The sequence below is a fragment of the Microtus oregoni genome, unplaced genomic scaffold (genome assembly GCF_018167655.1).
Source record: "Microtus oregoni isolate MIOR12 unplaced genomic scaffold, Mior012 000016F_ref0000370, whole genome shotgun sequence".
NCBI classification, from domain to species: domain Eukaryota; kingdom Metazoa; phylum Chordata; class Mammalia; order Rodentia; family Cricetidae; genus Microtus; species Microtus oregoni.
The window spans coordinates 28,651,577-28,669,624 of NW_024543075.1; the positions used below are offsets into that span (position 1 = coordinate 28,651,577).

At 38.6% G+C, this 18,048-nt stretch overlaps 1 protein-coding gene across 1 annotated transcript in view; it reads left to right on the plus strand.

The window, feature by feature from the left end:
• Pik3c2a (phosphatidylinositol-4-phosphate 3-kinase catalytic subunit type 2 alpha) overlaps window positions 1–18,048 on the plus strand; it is a 106,561-nt gene that overhangs the window by 38,127 nt on the left and 50,386 nt on the right. Inside the window, exons 4-8 of the mRNA XM_041666242.1 lie at window positions 5,988–6,145; window positions 9,972–10,092; window positions 11,083–11,194; window positions 13,453–13,532; window positions 13,652–13,715. Coding sequence (XP_041522176.1) covers window positions 5,988–6,145; window positions 9,972–10,092; window positions 11,083–11,194; window positions 13,453–13,532; window positions 13,652–13,715 — 535 coding nt within the window. The remainder of the gene's footprint in view (window positions 1–5,987; window positions 6,146–9,971; window positions 10,093–11,082; window positions 11,195–13,452; window positions 13,533–13,651; window positions 13,716–18,048) is intronic.

Genomic DNA, 18,048 nt, shown 5'->3' on the forward strand with positions numbered 1-18,048 from the left:
TTGAACTTGTGGATGCTTCTGCTTTCACCAAGGGCTAGAATTATAGTCATGAGCTACCACTTCCAGTTTTATGCAGTACTGGGGATGGAACTCAAGGCCTCAAGCATGTTAGGCAGGTTCTCTACCAACTAAGAGTTACATTTTCAGCCCTTATATCATATTCTTTATAGATGGAAAAATTGAGACTCCAAGAAAATACCCTCACAAACTTTTCTCTGTGTCAATACAGCGTCACATCACCTTTGCCGCTGGTTAAATGTTTGTTTCCTTTACATGATTGGATCAGTTAGGGCTTGTGTTACATTCTTCTGTGGGTTCTGGGGATCAAACTCAAGTTGACAGGTTTGTGCATCAAACACTTGCCTGCTAAAGTATCTTGCCATCCCTGTTTTGTTTTGTGAAACAGGGAAGGCCTCACTTTGTAGCCCCTGCAATGTATTGTGTAGGCTATACTGTCCCTGAACTCACAACAATCCTTCTGCCTCTGCTTCCCTAGTTCTGGAGTAACAGTTATGCATCAGCATGCCCACCTTGAATTCACCTTTTTTTATTTGAAATATGGTTATCTTTTATAAATCCAAAAGTGACCTTGGATTGGGATTCTTCTACTTGTACATTTCAAGTTCTGGGATTACAGACTTGCTGCCATGAAGACTTAAATTCACAATTTCCTGCTCTCTTTAGACCTTCTGTCTTTCCCTTTCCTTTACTTCCTTTTCTTACCACACTCATCCTCCATGTGGTTTAGCTTTATTTTTTCCTATTGTAAATGGGACTTCTGAAGACAGGGCACATAGTCACTGACTCCATATTCTGATGTTTTTGCTAGCAGAGAGGAAAATAAGTCCTAGCCAGTCAGACAGAGAAAAGCTATGCAGAAGGCTGAAGCAGCAAACTTGAAGGCAGAGGACAAAATCTGCTCTCTCATGAAGGGAAAAGTGATCATCAGGGGGCTGGAGAAATGGCTCAGAAGTTAAGAGCATTGCCTGCTCTTCCAAAGGTCCTGAGTTCAATTCCCGGCAACCACATGGTGGCTCACAACCATCTGTAATGAGGTCTGGTGCCCTCTTCTGGCCTACAGACATACACACAGACAGAATATTGTATACATAACAAATAAATAAATAAATATTTAAAAAAAAAAGTGATCATCACCAGGGATTTATTCTTAATCCAGAGTTGTCTTCAGTAAAAAAGGCCTCCTTTTTAAATAAGTCATGGGGACCCCAAGACCATTTTCGAGTATGTTTGCCATTTTGGTTAATGATTTAGAAGTACTCTTTTACCTTAATGCTTTGGAAATAATGTTACATTTTTACATAGTTTCTTTTTTCCCAAACAAGAATATAGTTTCTGAAACTCCCCCAGCTTAGCTAAGTGATTACAGTAGTCCTTCCTTAGTTATATTCCATAATGCCTCAGTGGATGTCTGAAACTGAACACTGAGTCCTATGTAAACTCCGCTTTGTAAAACAAGCGCATCTGAAAATAATTTATCGAGGTCTTTTGATGGCTCTGTAGGTAAAGGTGTTTGCCATCAAGCCTGATAACCCGTTTGATTCTTGGAATCTACTCCTTGGCTGTCCTCTGGACTCTGCCTATATGCCCCCTTCCCACATAAATTAATTTGCTTATTATTTTATGTGTCTGAATGTTTTGGCTGCATATATGTAAGTATACCACATGTATACCTGATGCCAGAAGAGGGCATTTGATCCTCCCAGGATTAGAGTTGTACACAGTTGCCAGCTGCCATATGAGTGCTGGGAATTGAACCTGAATCCGCAGCAAGTGCTTTTAGTCACTGAGCCAACTCTCCAGCCCCATCAGATTAAATTTTTAAGTTAAAAAATTGTAATTTATAACAGCAGTAATTTACCATAAATTTTAAACAGCCTGAGCACATGATTTTTTTTTTCTTCCTTTATTGGGTCAAGATTTTTTTTTTCCTTTTTGCTTACTGGAATTATTTTCAGATCATAGTTGACAGGACAGTAACTGCAACTAAATAAGGATGCTGCTGTATTTATTAACATATATGCATACTTATACTCAGAGTGGCTTATTTAATATGTAACTCCAGATGAACCAAATAGAAAATGAGGTTTGTTTTTTTTTTCCCCTCTGGAAACAAGGATTCTCTATAGCTTTGGAGCCTGTCCTGAACTAGCTCTTGTAGATCAGGCTGGCCTCAAACTCAGAGATTCACCTACCTCTGCCTCCCGAGAAAATGAGTTCTTAATCTCCGACTTCCAGTAATACATGGTATGATTGCAACAACTTTCAGAATAGAGGTTTCTGAAGCCATGTTCTAGGAATTTTTCTTTTTGCCCTGAAAATATGGGGGCTCAGTACATATATTCCTCAAGTGGCTGCTTTTCTCCAGCATAGTCTCCCCACAACCCAGTGGACTTCAAAACACACAGACTAAAGTAGGCTCAGCCCTTCTTCCCATGCTGGGAGATGAACCCTGGACCTCACAGATGCCAGACGATCCCTATAACACTAAGGTTTTTGACTCTCTTCCCCACTCCCCTTTTGAGATGGAAACTGACTTTGTAGCCCAGATTACTGGCCTCATTTATAATATTCTACAACGCCTGACCCTTTGGGGAAATGAAGCCAGCATGCACACAGCTGCCACGCTATATGTAGTACCTATTTTAAAAGTCTTCTAGAAGTTATTCATGCCATTATTTTGATTCAGCTGTGAAATCAACATCTGATTATTAGTATTCTATGTGTGCTTACAGTTGAAATTACTTAGAAGTTTTAACAGTTCAGTGCCAATTTTCGGCCTGGGCTTTTGTTATATTGTTTTTGTCAATGAAATTAAAGAATTGAACTAGTGAAGTCTTTTACTTTGACTCAGGACTGCCATTCATTATGCGTTATATTTGTTTCTTTGTTTCTTTTTCTTGATAAAACTAATAGTTGTGATCTAGAGAAAAATTTTTAAAAGAATGTTGTTGTAGTAGGCCTTTTTTTTTTTTTTTTTGACATAATGAAGATTGAACTCGGGGAACTGGGCATGGCATCTAGTGCTGAGCTCCATCCCAGGTCTGTGGTTATTACTGCTTTCTCTATGTTTCTCTAGCACAAAATGAGAAACTATATTCTATGCCTACCTTTTCTTTGTATGTGATTCAGATCTCATATTTATGGCATATAATAAGCTTTTTATTATTAGGAAGTGTTGTACAGAAAAATGTTTCATTGCATCAATTTCATACATGCAAATAACATTGAACATTCTCCCTCTGCCCCATAGTGTCTTAATTCTAAGACATTCCATATGTTTTCAAAGATTGAATTCATCTTTCATTAATAATTATTTCCTGGGGCTGGAGAGATGGCTCAGAGGTTAAGAGCACTGGCTGCTCTTCCAGAGGTCCTGAGTTCAATTCCCAGCAACCACATGGTGGCTCACAACCATCTGTAATGAGATCTGGTGCCCTCTTCTGGCGTGTGGGCATACATCGAGGCAGAATGTTGTATACATAATAAATAAATAAATCTTAAAAAAAATAATTATTTCCTTATTAGGCACTGTCTCCTGCAGCCCAATCTCACCTTGAACTTGCCATAAAACCGAGGATGCCATTTAAACTCCATTCTCAGTTCTCAGATTAGTTAACTATATGGTTTACTTTATCTATTTTATGAGTTCTATTTCTTAATTTATTTTTTGGGGTGAGACGACAGGATCTCACTATGTAATCATGCTGACATAGAACTCTCTTGGTAGACCAGACTGGCCTCAACTCAGAGAGATCTGCCTACCTCTGCCTCCTGAGTGCTGGGATTAAAGGTCCAGTTTTATTTTATGAATTTTAGCAAACAGTACAATGCCAAGTATGTGAGAAATAATAAAAATAAGCCATTGCAAGCTTACTGTGTTATGAAAGGATAAGCTTGGCAGCAACTAAATATCTTACAGGTTCCAATATCAACTCAACTTGTATCATTTTGATCACATTTCATCTTTTTAAAAAAATATTTGTAAATTTTGTATATATAGTTTATGTGTGGTTATTTATGTACAAATTAGCGTTGTTGTCAGTAAAGGCCAGAGACATTGGATTCTCCGGAGCTGGAGTTATAGGTAATTGTGAACCATCTGACATATGTGTTAGAAATCAAACGTAGGTTCTCTGCAAGAACAGTATATACTTTTAACCACTGAGCCATCTCTTCTGTTCCATATTTTATCGTTTTAGTATTGGATCACAATGTAAAAACCACATTTATTCTTACACTAGTTAATTTTATAAGACATTTACAGTATTTGTTATATAGTAGGCACTGTTTTATAAACTTATTTTACATGGTATTATGACAGCCCTGAGAAATCAGTGGTCATATTACTTTGAAGCAAGAGAATGTCAGTAACTTAACTGCATTTATGCAGCTAATAAATAATAAAAACAAGGATCAGATTCTAATAGTATGCCTTACAGGTTTTGTATTGGCTGCTGAATTTGCTCATCATTTCAAACTGTTTTATTCTGTATTTATGCCTTGAATAGTTTAATATCCGTAGAAGCACATAGTATTTCCAGCACACGTCTACTTAAGGCCTCATGAAAAACAGATGATTACTAAATATATGGCTCAGTAATAATAGCCTATGTGCCTAGCATGTATGAGGCCCTGGATTCAATCCCAAGCACTTCAAAAAAGGTGGAAAAATGAAAAACCGATAAGAAGAGGGGACTGGAACCTTTTGTTAACCTCTAGGAAAAGGCAGTTACTGGGGCCTGTGAAGTTGACTGTATTAAATCTCCCCGTTCTTAAAAAATGTTTATTTTATTTATTTGTTCATTGTGTTGTGCTTATGTGTGGGTGAGTGAGTGAGTGAGTTGAGAGTTACATATGGGTGGACATGCCATGGCAAGCATGTGAGGACACCTGGCAGGGGTTAGTTCTCTTATTCTACCCTGTAAGTCCCAGGAATTGACTCAGATTTTCTTTTTTTTTTAATTTTTTTTATTTATTTATTATGTGTACAGTCTTCCATGTGTGCCCGCATGCCAGAAGGGGGTGCCAGGTCTCATTATAGATGGTTGTGAGCCACCATGTGGTTGCTGGGAATTGAACTCAGGACCTCTGGAAGAGCAATCAGTGCTCTTAACCACTGAGCCATCTCTCCAGCCCCTTGACTCAGATTTTCATAATGCAGTCATGTCTGGAGATGAGTTACATACTACATTCATGTATTTATATGTGACTTTGTTGTTCCTATGAATACCTTAAGGTGTGACCCCCTAACTTTCCTCCCTCCCTCCCTCCCTCCCTCCCTCCCTCTCTCCCTTCCTTCCTTTCTCTTTTCCCGAGACAGGGTTCATCTGTGTAACCCTGGTTTTCCTGGAAATCTCAGAGATTTGCCTGCCTCTGCCTCCCAAGTGCTGGGATTAAAGGCATGTGCCACCATGCCCTGCTTGACCCCTTTTAAGGTACCCTTGTAGCACTGTAAAGGTCTTGTAGCTCTATGGAAACCCATTTTCCACTTTTCTTTGTGTTGAAACCACAATGTTTATAGGAAAAAAAAAGTTCTGCTTAGAAAAAAATACTTTGAAAAGATAGAAACTTTTTATCCCTCTGGTATTTACAGTTTTTAGTGACATTGTTAGTGCTATCAACAATTTATTTAAAACAAATCACTTTATTGTATTGTACAGCCTAAGAATCTAAAACTCATTTGATGCCAGCCATCTCTGGAATGCCTAGATCTTGTTGACAGTATTACCAAAGATATTCTGGCACAAGTTAACTTCTTCTTTTTCCTTGGCTCCCCTTCATTTAAAAGGCACGTGCTGCTATTTGGAGTTTTAACAGGAGTTCATTCATTGCCATTCTCATGAGCTATGGCTGGAGTTGGACAAAGATGCAAAAATTGAGTAGCTGAAAGCATGTACAACAGCCTTGTTCAGGGCTCTCAAATGCAGCTTTAAAAACGTATTAAATATCTTCTTTCTTGTGAACAGATTGAAGACCAAATTTCCATATACAGATCACTGCACAAATCCAGGTTATTTGTTAAGTCCAGTCACAGTGCAAAGAAGTATGTGTGGAGAACATGCCAGTGTGAAGGTCTCCATTGAAATTGAAGGATTTCAACTGCCAGTTACTTTTACATGTGATGGTAAGCTTTGCTTTAACTGGGAAGGAAATGTTTCAAATGTCAGTATATCCTTTCTTTTCATAAACCAAATTTGTTTTCATTCGATATCCTTTTAAAACATTTATATTCATTTGGGAAGTTTTCTGGTTAAGTGGACCAGGTCACAGTAGGGCTATTTCTGAGTATAATAAGTTGGTTCTTAACTAAAGCCCAAAAGCATTAACTATAAAAGCTAATTATAATACTTCCTCTGCTTTTATGGCAAGAAATAAAAGAGAGAGTTGGTTACACGAACCTTCAGATCACTTCCTAATCTCTGCAGGGAAGGTAGTTCTCCTTTGGTGTTAATTTTCCCTTCCAAGCTTGGGTAAATATCCTCTCTAGATCTATGTCCTGGATGTCTGTAACAGTTTTCTGTTATGTTTGTTTTTGTTTTTTAAACTACATTGGCTTTCTTTTAATTTATTTATGGTGTATAGTATTTAAGTAGGATTTGAATGGTGGAGTAAGTTTTTCATCTCTAGTAATTTAGCCTAAGACTGAAGCATTTTTGTTTTTCTTTAGTGGTTGTAACTAGCAATGTATCCAATATTTAAAGATCTTCTGGTTTTGTACTTTTGGATAGCCCTTTAAAAAACTGTAAATTTGAGCCTGGTGCTGGCGGCACACACCTCTAATTCCAGCACTTGGGAGGCAGAGTCAGATGAAGCTCTGTAAGTTCGAGGCCAGCCTGGTCTACAGAGCGAGTACGGGGACAGGCTCCAAAACCTACACAGAGAAATCTTGTCTCGAAAAAGAAACAAACAAATAAAAAAATGTAAATCTGAAACAAAATGTTAGCCAACTATAACAGTCATGCTTTATTTTCTAAAGGAAAACTTATTCTTTTTAAGTCATTTTAATTTGGTATACAGTAAGAATATTAAATTTCTAAAGAGTCAACAGGTGCTTTGCCGTAAATCATGAGTAAAAATTGATAGCAAATATTCATTTCCATCAAGTCTTAACTTACATCAACGTCTGACTAACTTCAGAATGTATTGTCCATGTCTGTTGGTTAGTCATAAATGCATATTTATTATGTATGTTTCTATTAAGTGTAACTTGACTGAGGGCATAGGTCAGTGGTACAGTACTTATCTAGTATGAATAAGGCCCTGTGTTTAATCCTTAGAACTGGAAAAATTATAAGCATTTTATGATAAAAGTATAGACTATATGATCAGATTATATATTTTTATTTGTTTGGGGTCTGTTCAAAAATAGAATTGTGTTATAAGATATTTTAGTACAGGGCTGGAGAAATGGCTCAGTGGTTAAGAGCACTGACTGCTCTTCCAGAGGACCCGGGTTCAATTCCCAGCACCCACATGGCAGCTCACAACTGTCTGAAGATCCAGTTGCAGGGGATCTGACACCTTCACACCAATGCACATAAAATAAAGTTAAATAAACCATAAAAAATATTTTTTAAAAAAAAATATTTTAGTACATAAAAGCTTTTAATGCCAAGTCTCCAGTTTCTGTGTATTTTAAAAGCAGGCTTATTTTTTTAAAAATTGAACAGGCTGACCAGATGGTGGCTCATGCCTGTGATCACAACATTTAGAGACTGAGGCAGAATTGCTATGATTTCAAGACATGCCTGGATTACAGTGTTAGACTCTGAGAAGAAAAAAAAAAATAGGTGATTTAAAAAACTTTAATTTGGGTTTGCATAGTTGGCTCAGCAGTTAAGAGCACTTGCTGCCCTTTCAGAGGACTCGGTTCAATTCTCAGCACCCACGTGGCGCTCGCTGTCTAACAGAACTAACAGAGGCTGTGGAGCCTTTGAAATATGATTTCAACTCCAGTCTCAGGTGATCTTACACTGTCTTCTGACCTCTGCTGGCACAGGCATGCACATGGTACATGTATATACATGCAGGCAAAACACTCATACATGTAAAAATAAATATATCTAAAAAAATCAAAACCTTCATCTTCTCTTCATTGTTATATTAGTAGCTCAACTTTGCCAAGAGTAAGACTGCCTACTTATTTGCTCTCTTTTTGTTCTTCATTGGAGAATTCACTATACAAATATCTGAAGTAGTAATTCTCTTTTCCTTGTAATTTGTTTTAAGACACTGCTCTCTAGGTATTGCTGACTGCTGCCCTATTTGAAGGCATCTGTGATATGGGTGTGTCTTAGGGTTTCTATTGCTGTGAACTCTTATAAAGGAAAGCAGTTAATTGGGGCTGGCTTACAGTTCAGAGTTTTAGTCCATTATTGTCATGGCAGGAAGCATGGCAGTGTGTGGGCAGACATAGCGCTGGAGAAGGAACTAAGAGTTCTACATCTTGATACCCAAGGAAGCCAGGAAAGACTGTGCACCATACTGGGTGTAGCTTGAGCATATAGTATCTCAAAGCCCACCTCCATAGTGACATACTTCCTCCAACAAGGCCACATCTCCAGATAGTGCCACTCTTGAGGGTTGTGGTGATGCATACCTTTCATCTCGGGAAAGGGAAAGGCAGATCTCTATAAATTTGAGGCTAGCCTGGTCTACAGAGTGAGTTCAAGAATAGCAAAGGCTTTAAACCAGAGAAACCCTGTCTTGAAAAACAAAACAAACAAAAAAATAGTGCTACTCTCTATGGGCCAAGCATTCAAACACATGAGTCTGTGGGTGCCATTTCTGTTCAAATTACCAGGATGTAACTTCTTTGTTTAGGCCTTCACTTCTACCAATTAATAGAGGCTGTGGAACCCTTGAAATATGGCTCATCTGTATTATTAAGTGCTGTAGATCCAGAATACACACTAAAGTTCAGAGCCTTAGCCTAAAAAAAATAATAAAATGTAAGCAAATACTGATAATGCTAGCATCATATATTTACATAGTTTATTAAGATAGGGCCTTGTTATATAATCCAGGCTGGGCTAAACTCATGATCATCCTGCCTCTAAACCAATGTTCTTGATATATTAGACTAAATAAAATATATTATTAAAATTAGCTTTGCAAGGTTGGAGTTGTAGATTAGTTGGTAGAGCGCTTGTCTCGAATCCATGAGATAGGCTTGATCCTCAGCACCACATAAACTAGGCATAACAGTGCATACTTGTGATCATAGCATTTGAGATGGAGAAACAGAAGTATCAGAAGTTCAAGGTCGTCTTCTGGGCCAGCTGGGGCTACATCAAACCCCCCCCCCCACACACACACACACATGTCTTTGCCTTACAGTTTATTTCCAAAATTAGCCTCTTTCTCTGGCTGTTTTCAGTGTGGCTAATGGAAAAATTTTAAATGGCTGAGTGTGGTGGTGCACACCTTTAATCCCAGTACTTAGGCAAGAGGCAGAGGTAGGTGGATCTCTGTTTTCTTCTTCTCCTCCTCTTCCCCCCTCCTCTTCCACCCCTCCTCTTCTCTTCTTCTTATGTTTTAAATGTATATGAGTGTTTTGTCTATGTGTCTGTTCACCATTTTACATGCCTAGTGCCCTTGGAGGCCAGAAGAGGGCATCACATCCTTTAAAACTAGAGTTATTGATGGTTGGAAATTGTCATGTGGTGCTGGGAACTGAACCTGAGTTCTTTGGAAGAGCAGCCAGTGCTCTTAACTGCTGAGCCATCTCTCTAGCCTCTCTGTGAGTTTGAGGCCAGTGTGGTCTACATAGTTAAGTTCCAGGCCAGCCAGGGCTATATAGTGAGACCCTATCTCAGAGAGAGACAGAAAAACGGGGGTGGGGGAGTATGCATTATATTTCTGTTATACGGTCTTCTCTTAGATTATGAGTAATAATCTAATTATTAATTGACAGGTAATTGAGCAAAATGAAACTAACTCTCTTTCAGTGAGTTCTGCTGTAGAAATAGTTATAATGCAAGCCCTTTGCTGGGTACACGATGACTTGAATCAAGTGGATGTTGGCAGCTATGTTCTGAAAGTTTGTGGTCAAGAGGAGGTTCTACAGAAGTAAGTTTACTTACTCACTTATGACTACTGAATGGTGTCTTTGGAAATTTCATTCTTAATGTCTTAAATTAGAATTTTTTCAATTTAAATTTGTAATATAAAAATATCTTTGTATATGGCATGGTTTGGATGCCTTTAATCCCCCACTTGGAGACAGAGGCAGGTGAATCTCTGAGTTCAAGGCCAGCCTAGTCTACATAACAAGTTCCAGACCAGCCAGAGCTACATAATAAGACCCTGTCCCTAAATTCATTCATTTATTTATTTTTTTAAAATATTTATTTATTTGTTATGTGTACAGCATTCCTTCCATGTGTGCCTGCAAGCCAGAAGGGGGTGCCAGGTCTCATTATAGATGGCTGTGAGCCACCATGTGGTTGCTGGGAATTGAACTCAGGACCTCTGGAAGAGCAGTCAGTGCTCTTAACCACTGAGCCATCTCTCCAGCCCCCATTCATTTATTTTTTATGTATTACATATTTATAAAATATAAGAAATATATTTGGTCCTAACGTGTGTTGAGATATAATAGTGGGATTTCAGAAGTAAGAAAGATATGGTATTCTCTTAAGTTTAGTAGCCTTATGCACTCACTAAAAGTTGTAGTCAGTTGGTTAAAAGGGAAATAAAATAACCTTCTAAAAGAGTCAGTAATCGCATCATTTGTAGATTCTAATCTCCTTTGCAGCATGCAGTTGCTATATATACAGAGTCAGCAATTACTGTCTTTTATTTGCCTGAAATAATCATTGCATGAACTTTAGTAATTTACTAAAGCTTACAATTAGTCCAGTTGTTTTCTATCTTCTTTCATCTTCACTGACTCACATAGAAAAATTCCTGTTTAAATGTTCACAGTTGGCTTTAAAACAATGTGTTTCTCCATTTTCTTCAATTTTTCATACAGATGCAATTTGTACTTTATTTTTATGTCTTTAACTTGTGATTTGAATAGAATAATACTGATGGATAATTATTGTATTTTAACAGTAATCATTGCCTTGGAAGTCATGAACATATTCAAAATTGTCGAAAATGGGACACAGAGATTAAATTACAACTCTTGACCTTCAGTGCAATGTGCCAGAATCTGGCTCGAACAGTAAGTGTGTATGAATTGCATTTAGTGAATCAGAATAGTTCTGATAGTTGAGAGATTTTCAGTCACTTTGTTTTCCATTTTTTTCTGCACCAGGCTGGGTTGATACATTTGTTGTTTCTAGCAGGAGTCTTCTCAGAAGATCTTTAGTCATGGAAGTTTAGGTAGCACATTCCTCAGATCTAGAAGTATAAATTGGAAAAGCAAAATGAAAGAATGAAAGTTTGTCCTTTTTTATTTTAAATGGAAAGAAGATAGTCTCCTGTTTCTCCTACTGACTTTAAACTTACTATATAGCTAAGGGTCACCTTCTGCCACCCATGACCAGCTTTATGTAGTGCTGGATACTGAGCTGGGGACTTGGTCATCATCCTGGGACTTGCTACATCCTTAGTCCTTGATTTTCCATTTTTTTTTTTTTGAGAAAAAGCTAAGTTTACTTAGTTCACTGCATGAGTGCAACAGCCAAAGGCTGCCTGTCCAAGTCTCATATTTAATAGTCTTACACAAGCGTGAAAATTTCAGGGTTAATTAAGAGGGAACAAAGAAGAAAGGGGTATTGAATACTAAATAAGGGTTTTCAGTTTCTCATGAATATGTTTGCATAATGTGGAATGTAGGCGAGACTACTTTTCTCATTGGTGGTGAGCAGAGAAGGAAGGGACAAAACTTACTGAGGAAAAAGAAGCAGAAATTCAAACCATCTTGTCCCCATCTAGTCCCACCTAGTTTTTATCCAACCTCTTCCTCCATTGATTATTTGAAATGGGATCTTGCTTCATAGGTCTGGCTTGCCTGAGGTTACTTGCATAGACCATACTGACCTTAAGTTTGTTGCCATGCCTGGATTATAGATGTATGCCATATGGCCCAGCTTAGTTTTTCCTTTATTTGATCACCATAAACTAGATTTAAGAACATTGATCTTTTCTATTTTTTAAGAAATTTATTGCATATATTTATTTTTTGTGTGTTTGTATATGCATGTATGCCACAGTATGTGTGTTTAGGTCAGAAGACAACTTGTGAGACTTGGTTTTTTCTCTATACCATATTAGTCCCAAGGATGGAATTCAGGTCATTAGGCTTGGGGACAAAGGCCTTTATCCTCTGACCTATATTGTTAGCTCTGTAAAATATGAGCTTATGGCTGCGTAGAGGATTCCAGAGTTAAGAGCACACTGGTTTGTTCTTCCAGAGGACCTAGGTTTGATTACCTATACTCATGTGATAGCCCATGACCATGTGTAACTTCAGTACTACAGGAACTGACACCCTCTTCTGACCTCTGAGGTCACCAGGCATGCACATGATACACGGATACACATGAAGGCAAAACACCTATACATACAAAATAAACTTGTAAAAGTAGAAGTTTTGGTCAGATTTGATGGTATGCTTCTATCCTCCCAGCAAAAAGGCAAGGGTCAAGAATTCAAGGCCAGTCTGAGCTACCTGAGAACCTCTCTTTAAAATTAAGGAGTGCTGGGGGGCAGGGTGGAGGAAGTTGGCAATAACTCAATGGATAAAGTGCTTGAGGACTTGAGTTGGAGCCCCAGTCCCTGTAAAAAGCTGGATATGACAGAGTGTTTCCATAATCCCAGCACTAGTGAGAAAAACACTGACAGATCTCCCAAGCTGGCTGACTAGCCAGTATAGCCATTTTATCAGCTCATAGTTCAGTGAGAGAGCCTGTCCTTTCTCAGAACATGAGCTGGAGAGCAATAGAGGAAGACAAATGACATTGACTTCTGGCCTTTATATGTACACGCACGTTTACCCACACCCTAGTACTCACATATGCAAAATAAAATAAGTAATGGAACATTTAAAGATTTATTTATTTCTATTTTCATGTACTTGAGTGTTTACTGTATGTATGTGTACCCCATGCATACTTAGTGTCCATGGAAGCCAGAACTGGCTATCACATCCCTTGGAACTGGAATTACAGGTGATTGTGAGCTACTATGTGGGTCCTAGGAACCTAATCCAAGTCCTCTGCAACACCAGCAAATATTCTTTATCTCTGAGCCATCTCCCCAGCCCCAAATACTGAAACATTTAAAACAAAAGTAATTTTTCATACTATTGACTAACTTTTTAGTCAGTTATAAATAGTAGTTTAGAGATAGCATTATGTCTCCAGTTCAAAAATTAGTCTAAAGATTTCATCACCTGTTTAACTATACTTACTTTAATTGAATGACCAAAGAATTATATTTGATTATTCTTAAACATGTGTGTATGTATTTATTTAGGCAGAAGATGATGAAGCACCTGTGGATTTAAACAATTTCTTGAATCAAATAGAAAAACCTTATAAAGAAGTCATGACAAGGTATAGCATTTAAAGCATCCATTGCAGGTTTTAAAACTTTGTTTTGGATGTAAATATATTTATTTTCTGTGATCAAAGCAACTGCTGTGATTAAAAAAAATACCTGTTTTCCATTTCAGACACCCTGTTGAAGGACTCTTAGATTCCTATCACAACCAAGTGGAACTGGCCCTTCAAACTGAAGTAAGTTTTGGCATAGGGACTTAAAGATTATTTCTGTTTTCTCTGAAATACTAGTTTTAGAATTAGATTATATGTTTTAAAGCTATATTCTTGGTGTTAGCCACCCACATGGCAGTGGATGACGGGTAGTGAGAGCTTTAGAGAAAGAGAAAGCCCAAAGCATCGACTTTAATAGCATACTTAGGCTCTAGTCAGCATATAAAAGAAGCAGTCAAAAGAGAAGACAAAGCAATAGTTAATACCTTTCCAAGTCCTGACCTAGAACAGCAGTCAGACCTGGAGGAGTCAGGCACATAGGAACTGTCTTGGTAACTCTTAAACAGCCAGAAAGGAGTTGAGAAGGACCTGTAGACACAAGTCTGTTGTGCAGAGGGCCTGCTTTTGGTCCCGGCCGCCCTGCTAGCTTTCACCCGAAATAATCACACAGAAATTGTATTAATTAAATTATTGCCTGGCCCATTGTATCTAGCCTCTTTTTGGCCAACTCTCACTTGAACATGATGTAGAGGTTAGGTGTAAAAGTGGCAGAATTGATTTCAAAGGGAAGGATTTTTGTAACAATTCAAGTAAAAGGTAAGCATTATGACTGCTACAGAGAGAGCTGATTAATAATACTTGGAGGCAAAATTGTTAAGCGTTAGCAGGGCATGAGAGATGGAAATGTAAAATGAACAGATTGCTAATTACTAGTACATTTTTCTCCATGTGGGTGTTTTTACGTATGCACATGTCACAACACACTAAGGACAACTTGCAGGAGTTGGTTCTCTCCTACCATGTATGTTCCTGAGATTGAACTAAAGTCATATGTCAGGATTAGCAGTGAGTTCCTTTACCTACTGAGTCATCTTGCCAGCTCTACTACTAGTACATTCTGATCACCATATAGAAATACTGAGTACACATCCTGAGACAACATTGGCACATTGAACCCTCTGAAACAGTGAACCCAAATAATTACCTCCCTTAAGCTGTTTCTGTCAGCTCTTTAGTCACAGTGACAAAGAAAGTAGCTAATTTGGATGTCTGAGATAGCTTTAACTATCCAGAAGAGACACAGAGTGAGTAGTTGATATGAATCTGGAATTTAATGCAAGAGGTCCAAGTAGAGATACTATACTTGGGAGCTATCAGAGTGTAAATGGTATCTTACAGCTATAAGATTAGTTGATTTACCCCCCCCAAAAAAAAAATCATTGCAAGAGAAGAGTTATCTCATCAAATAAGACAATGACTGCTTTTGTAGAGGACCTGGGTTCTACTCCCAGCACCTACATGGCAGCTCAAATCCATCTGTAACTCCAATTCCAAGGGATCTGATGGCCTCTTCTGGCATTCTTGGGTACTAGGCACACATGTAGTTCTCAGATATACATACATGCATGCATGAATGCATACATAAACACACACACACATAATGAGAACCTGTTATCCTATTGTCAGCCACACCACTTCTCTATTCTCTTTACAACAAAACTGAAAGTATGTGGTTTTACTGCTTCTCTCTCCTTTTCCTGTTCTCTTAGGTACCCACTCCAACTATGCTCCTTTCCAGCACTCCTTTAAAAAAATTTTTTTAGTTGTTTCTTCTGTAAATGGACACGAATATGTCTGTAAGTACGCCTGTGGAAGTTAGAGTACACTTGAAGGAGTTGCTTTTCTCCTTTTATCATGTGGATTCCAGGAATCAAACTCAGCTTATCAGGCTTGTGGCAATCACCTTTGCCTGCTAAGCCATCTTGCTGGCCCATTACTAGCACTTAAATGAAACTGTACTTAAGGTCATCAGACATGCACATAATCCCAATCTAGTAGTACTTATTTTTTTTCCTAGTCTTTCTGTAGATTTGTTTACACCTGCTTTTTTTTTTTAAGATTTATTTTGGTGAATTTTGTTTTCTTTTGAAACAAAGTCATGGTGTTGGTGCTGGGGAGGGTGTGTCCTTTATAAAAGCAGCAGGTGCTCTTAGCGTCTGATCATCTCTCTAGCACTTTAAGTAACTTTTACACACACCACACACACACATACACAAATTGGAAAGGGCCGTGTAGGCATGCCTGTGTGGAAGTTAGAAGACAACGTCCGTAGTTAGTTCTCTCCTTCCACCATATGGCCATGTGGGTCCTGGGGACTGTATTCAGATTGTCAGGCGGGTCCTGGGGACTGTACTCAGATTGTCAGGCTTAACGGCAAGTGTTTTTACCACTGAGCCATCTCTGGGGGTGGGGATGGGGAGAATATGAATGTATGTGTTCACACATGCACAGTACACAAGAGGAGGTCAGAGGTCAAACTGCTGAATTTGGTTTCCCCATTCCACCATGTGAATTTGGGGCATTGTACTTGGATCATTAGGCTTGACTTTAAATACCTTTACCCACTAGGATATCTCAATGGCCCAAGACTATACTTTTAAGAGAAGTTTTGGATTCGGAGCAAAAGGAGAAGATATCCCATATATACGTCCCCTGCTACTACCTAGATGTAGCCTCCTCACTTAGAAGTTACTATTATTATTTTGCCTTAATAAATAGTAACTCTGTTCTCCTGTTTGCTCAGGCTAAAATCTTGGTATTATCCTTGACCTTTTAAGAAAAAAGATCTTTCATCTTCCACATTAAACCTAATTCTTACCATCTCTGTCATGAAAACAAATGGAGAATGTGACCATTATCATTCCTAAGTCAGTTGTGTTATTCTTTACTAGTCTTCCAAATTCTTTGCTTTTCCTTCTGTAACCCCCCCCCCCCGAGCACGCGCAGGCAACCAAAATGATACTTTAAAAATAATTCACTAAATGATGTATCCTGGATTGCATCCTGGAACAGAGCAGGAAAGGGAGCTGGTGGAAGCACTGGCACGGCTGAGTAGGTTGGGTTTACTTGATTGTGTGCCGCTGCTCCAGTCTTCGTTGTGTCGAATGGATCATGGTTATGCAAGCTGCTGCTTAACTGGTTTATATGGGAACACTCTGCACTATTTTTGTAACTTCCTACAATTCTAAAATTATTCCAAATGAAAAGTTTACTTTAAAAGTGAAATAGGAACAGAAAGCAGATGTCAAATTAAAAAAAGAGAGAGACAAAAAAGGACTTTTAGAACCAGGTAGATGAGTACTTAGGAAGCAGAGGCAGGTGGATCTCTGAGTTCAAAGCCAACCTGATCTACATAGTGTGTTCCAGGAGAACGAGATCTTGTCTTCAAAAAAGATAATTAAGAATTATAAACTCGGGCTGGAGAGATGGCTCAGAGGTTAAGAGCACTGACTGCTCTTCCAGAGGTCTTGAGTTCAATTCCCAGCAGCCACCTGTAGTGAGATCCAGTGCCCTCTTCTGGCCAGCAAGCATATATACAGACAGAACATTGTATACATAATAAATAAATAAATCTACAGAGTGAGTTCCAAGATAGTCTCCAAAGCTACACAGAGACATCCCGACTCAGAAAAACAAAAAATTAACAGTAAAGCAAAGTGAGCTCTTAAACTAGTTTGAAATTACTGTTTAGGCTCAGCTTTCCTTGAACTTGTGAACCTCCCTCCTCAACTTCCTATATCCTAGTATTTCATCCAAAACCTAGCTCTTTGGTGTGCCAAGGTGTGCTCCCCAGCAGGGAGCCTGGGACCTGTATTCTGTAGTGCCCTTCCCTTAGGTATTTGCCTGGCTTTCCCCTTAAGTACTTAAATGTTATCACGGTGCTTTCCACTGACCTCTTTATCTGAAATAGCAACTCTTATCACTTATTTCCCTTTAAAGTTTAGTTAAAGTGTTGTTTGTTTGCTTTAAGACAATGTCTTCCTATTTATCCTAGCCTGGCCTCAATTTTTTTGTTTGTTTATTGTTTTTTGAGACAGGGTTTCGCTGTAGTTTAGAGCCTGTCCTGGAACTAGCTCTTGTAGACCAGGCTGGCCTTGAAATCACAGAGATCCGCCTGCCTCTGCCTGGTGAGTGCTGGGATTAAAGGCTTGCCACCACCACCCAACCTGGCCTCAAATTTGCTTTGTAGTTTAGGCTATGGAATTTAGGATTCTCCGCCCTCAGCCTTCCTACATGCTAGGATTATAGGTATATGCCCATAATACATTATACTCACTCACCTTAAGTATAATTTATTTTCTTTTACTCTGCTTTTTCCCTGTGGGATGGGGTCTCATGCAGCTCAGGCTGACCTTGAGCTGCTGTGTTGCCTAGGCTGACCTTGAGTGCTTGATCTTCCTGCTTGTAACTCCCTAGTGCAAGCATTATTAGGCATCCACCACCATTCAAAGACTTACCAAATTCACAGAACTCTACCAGCATCATCCCAGTCCGGTTTTAGAGCATTTTCATGTAT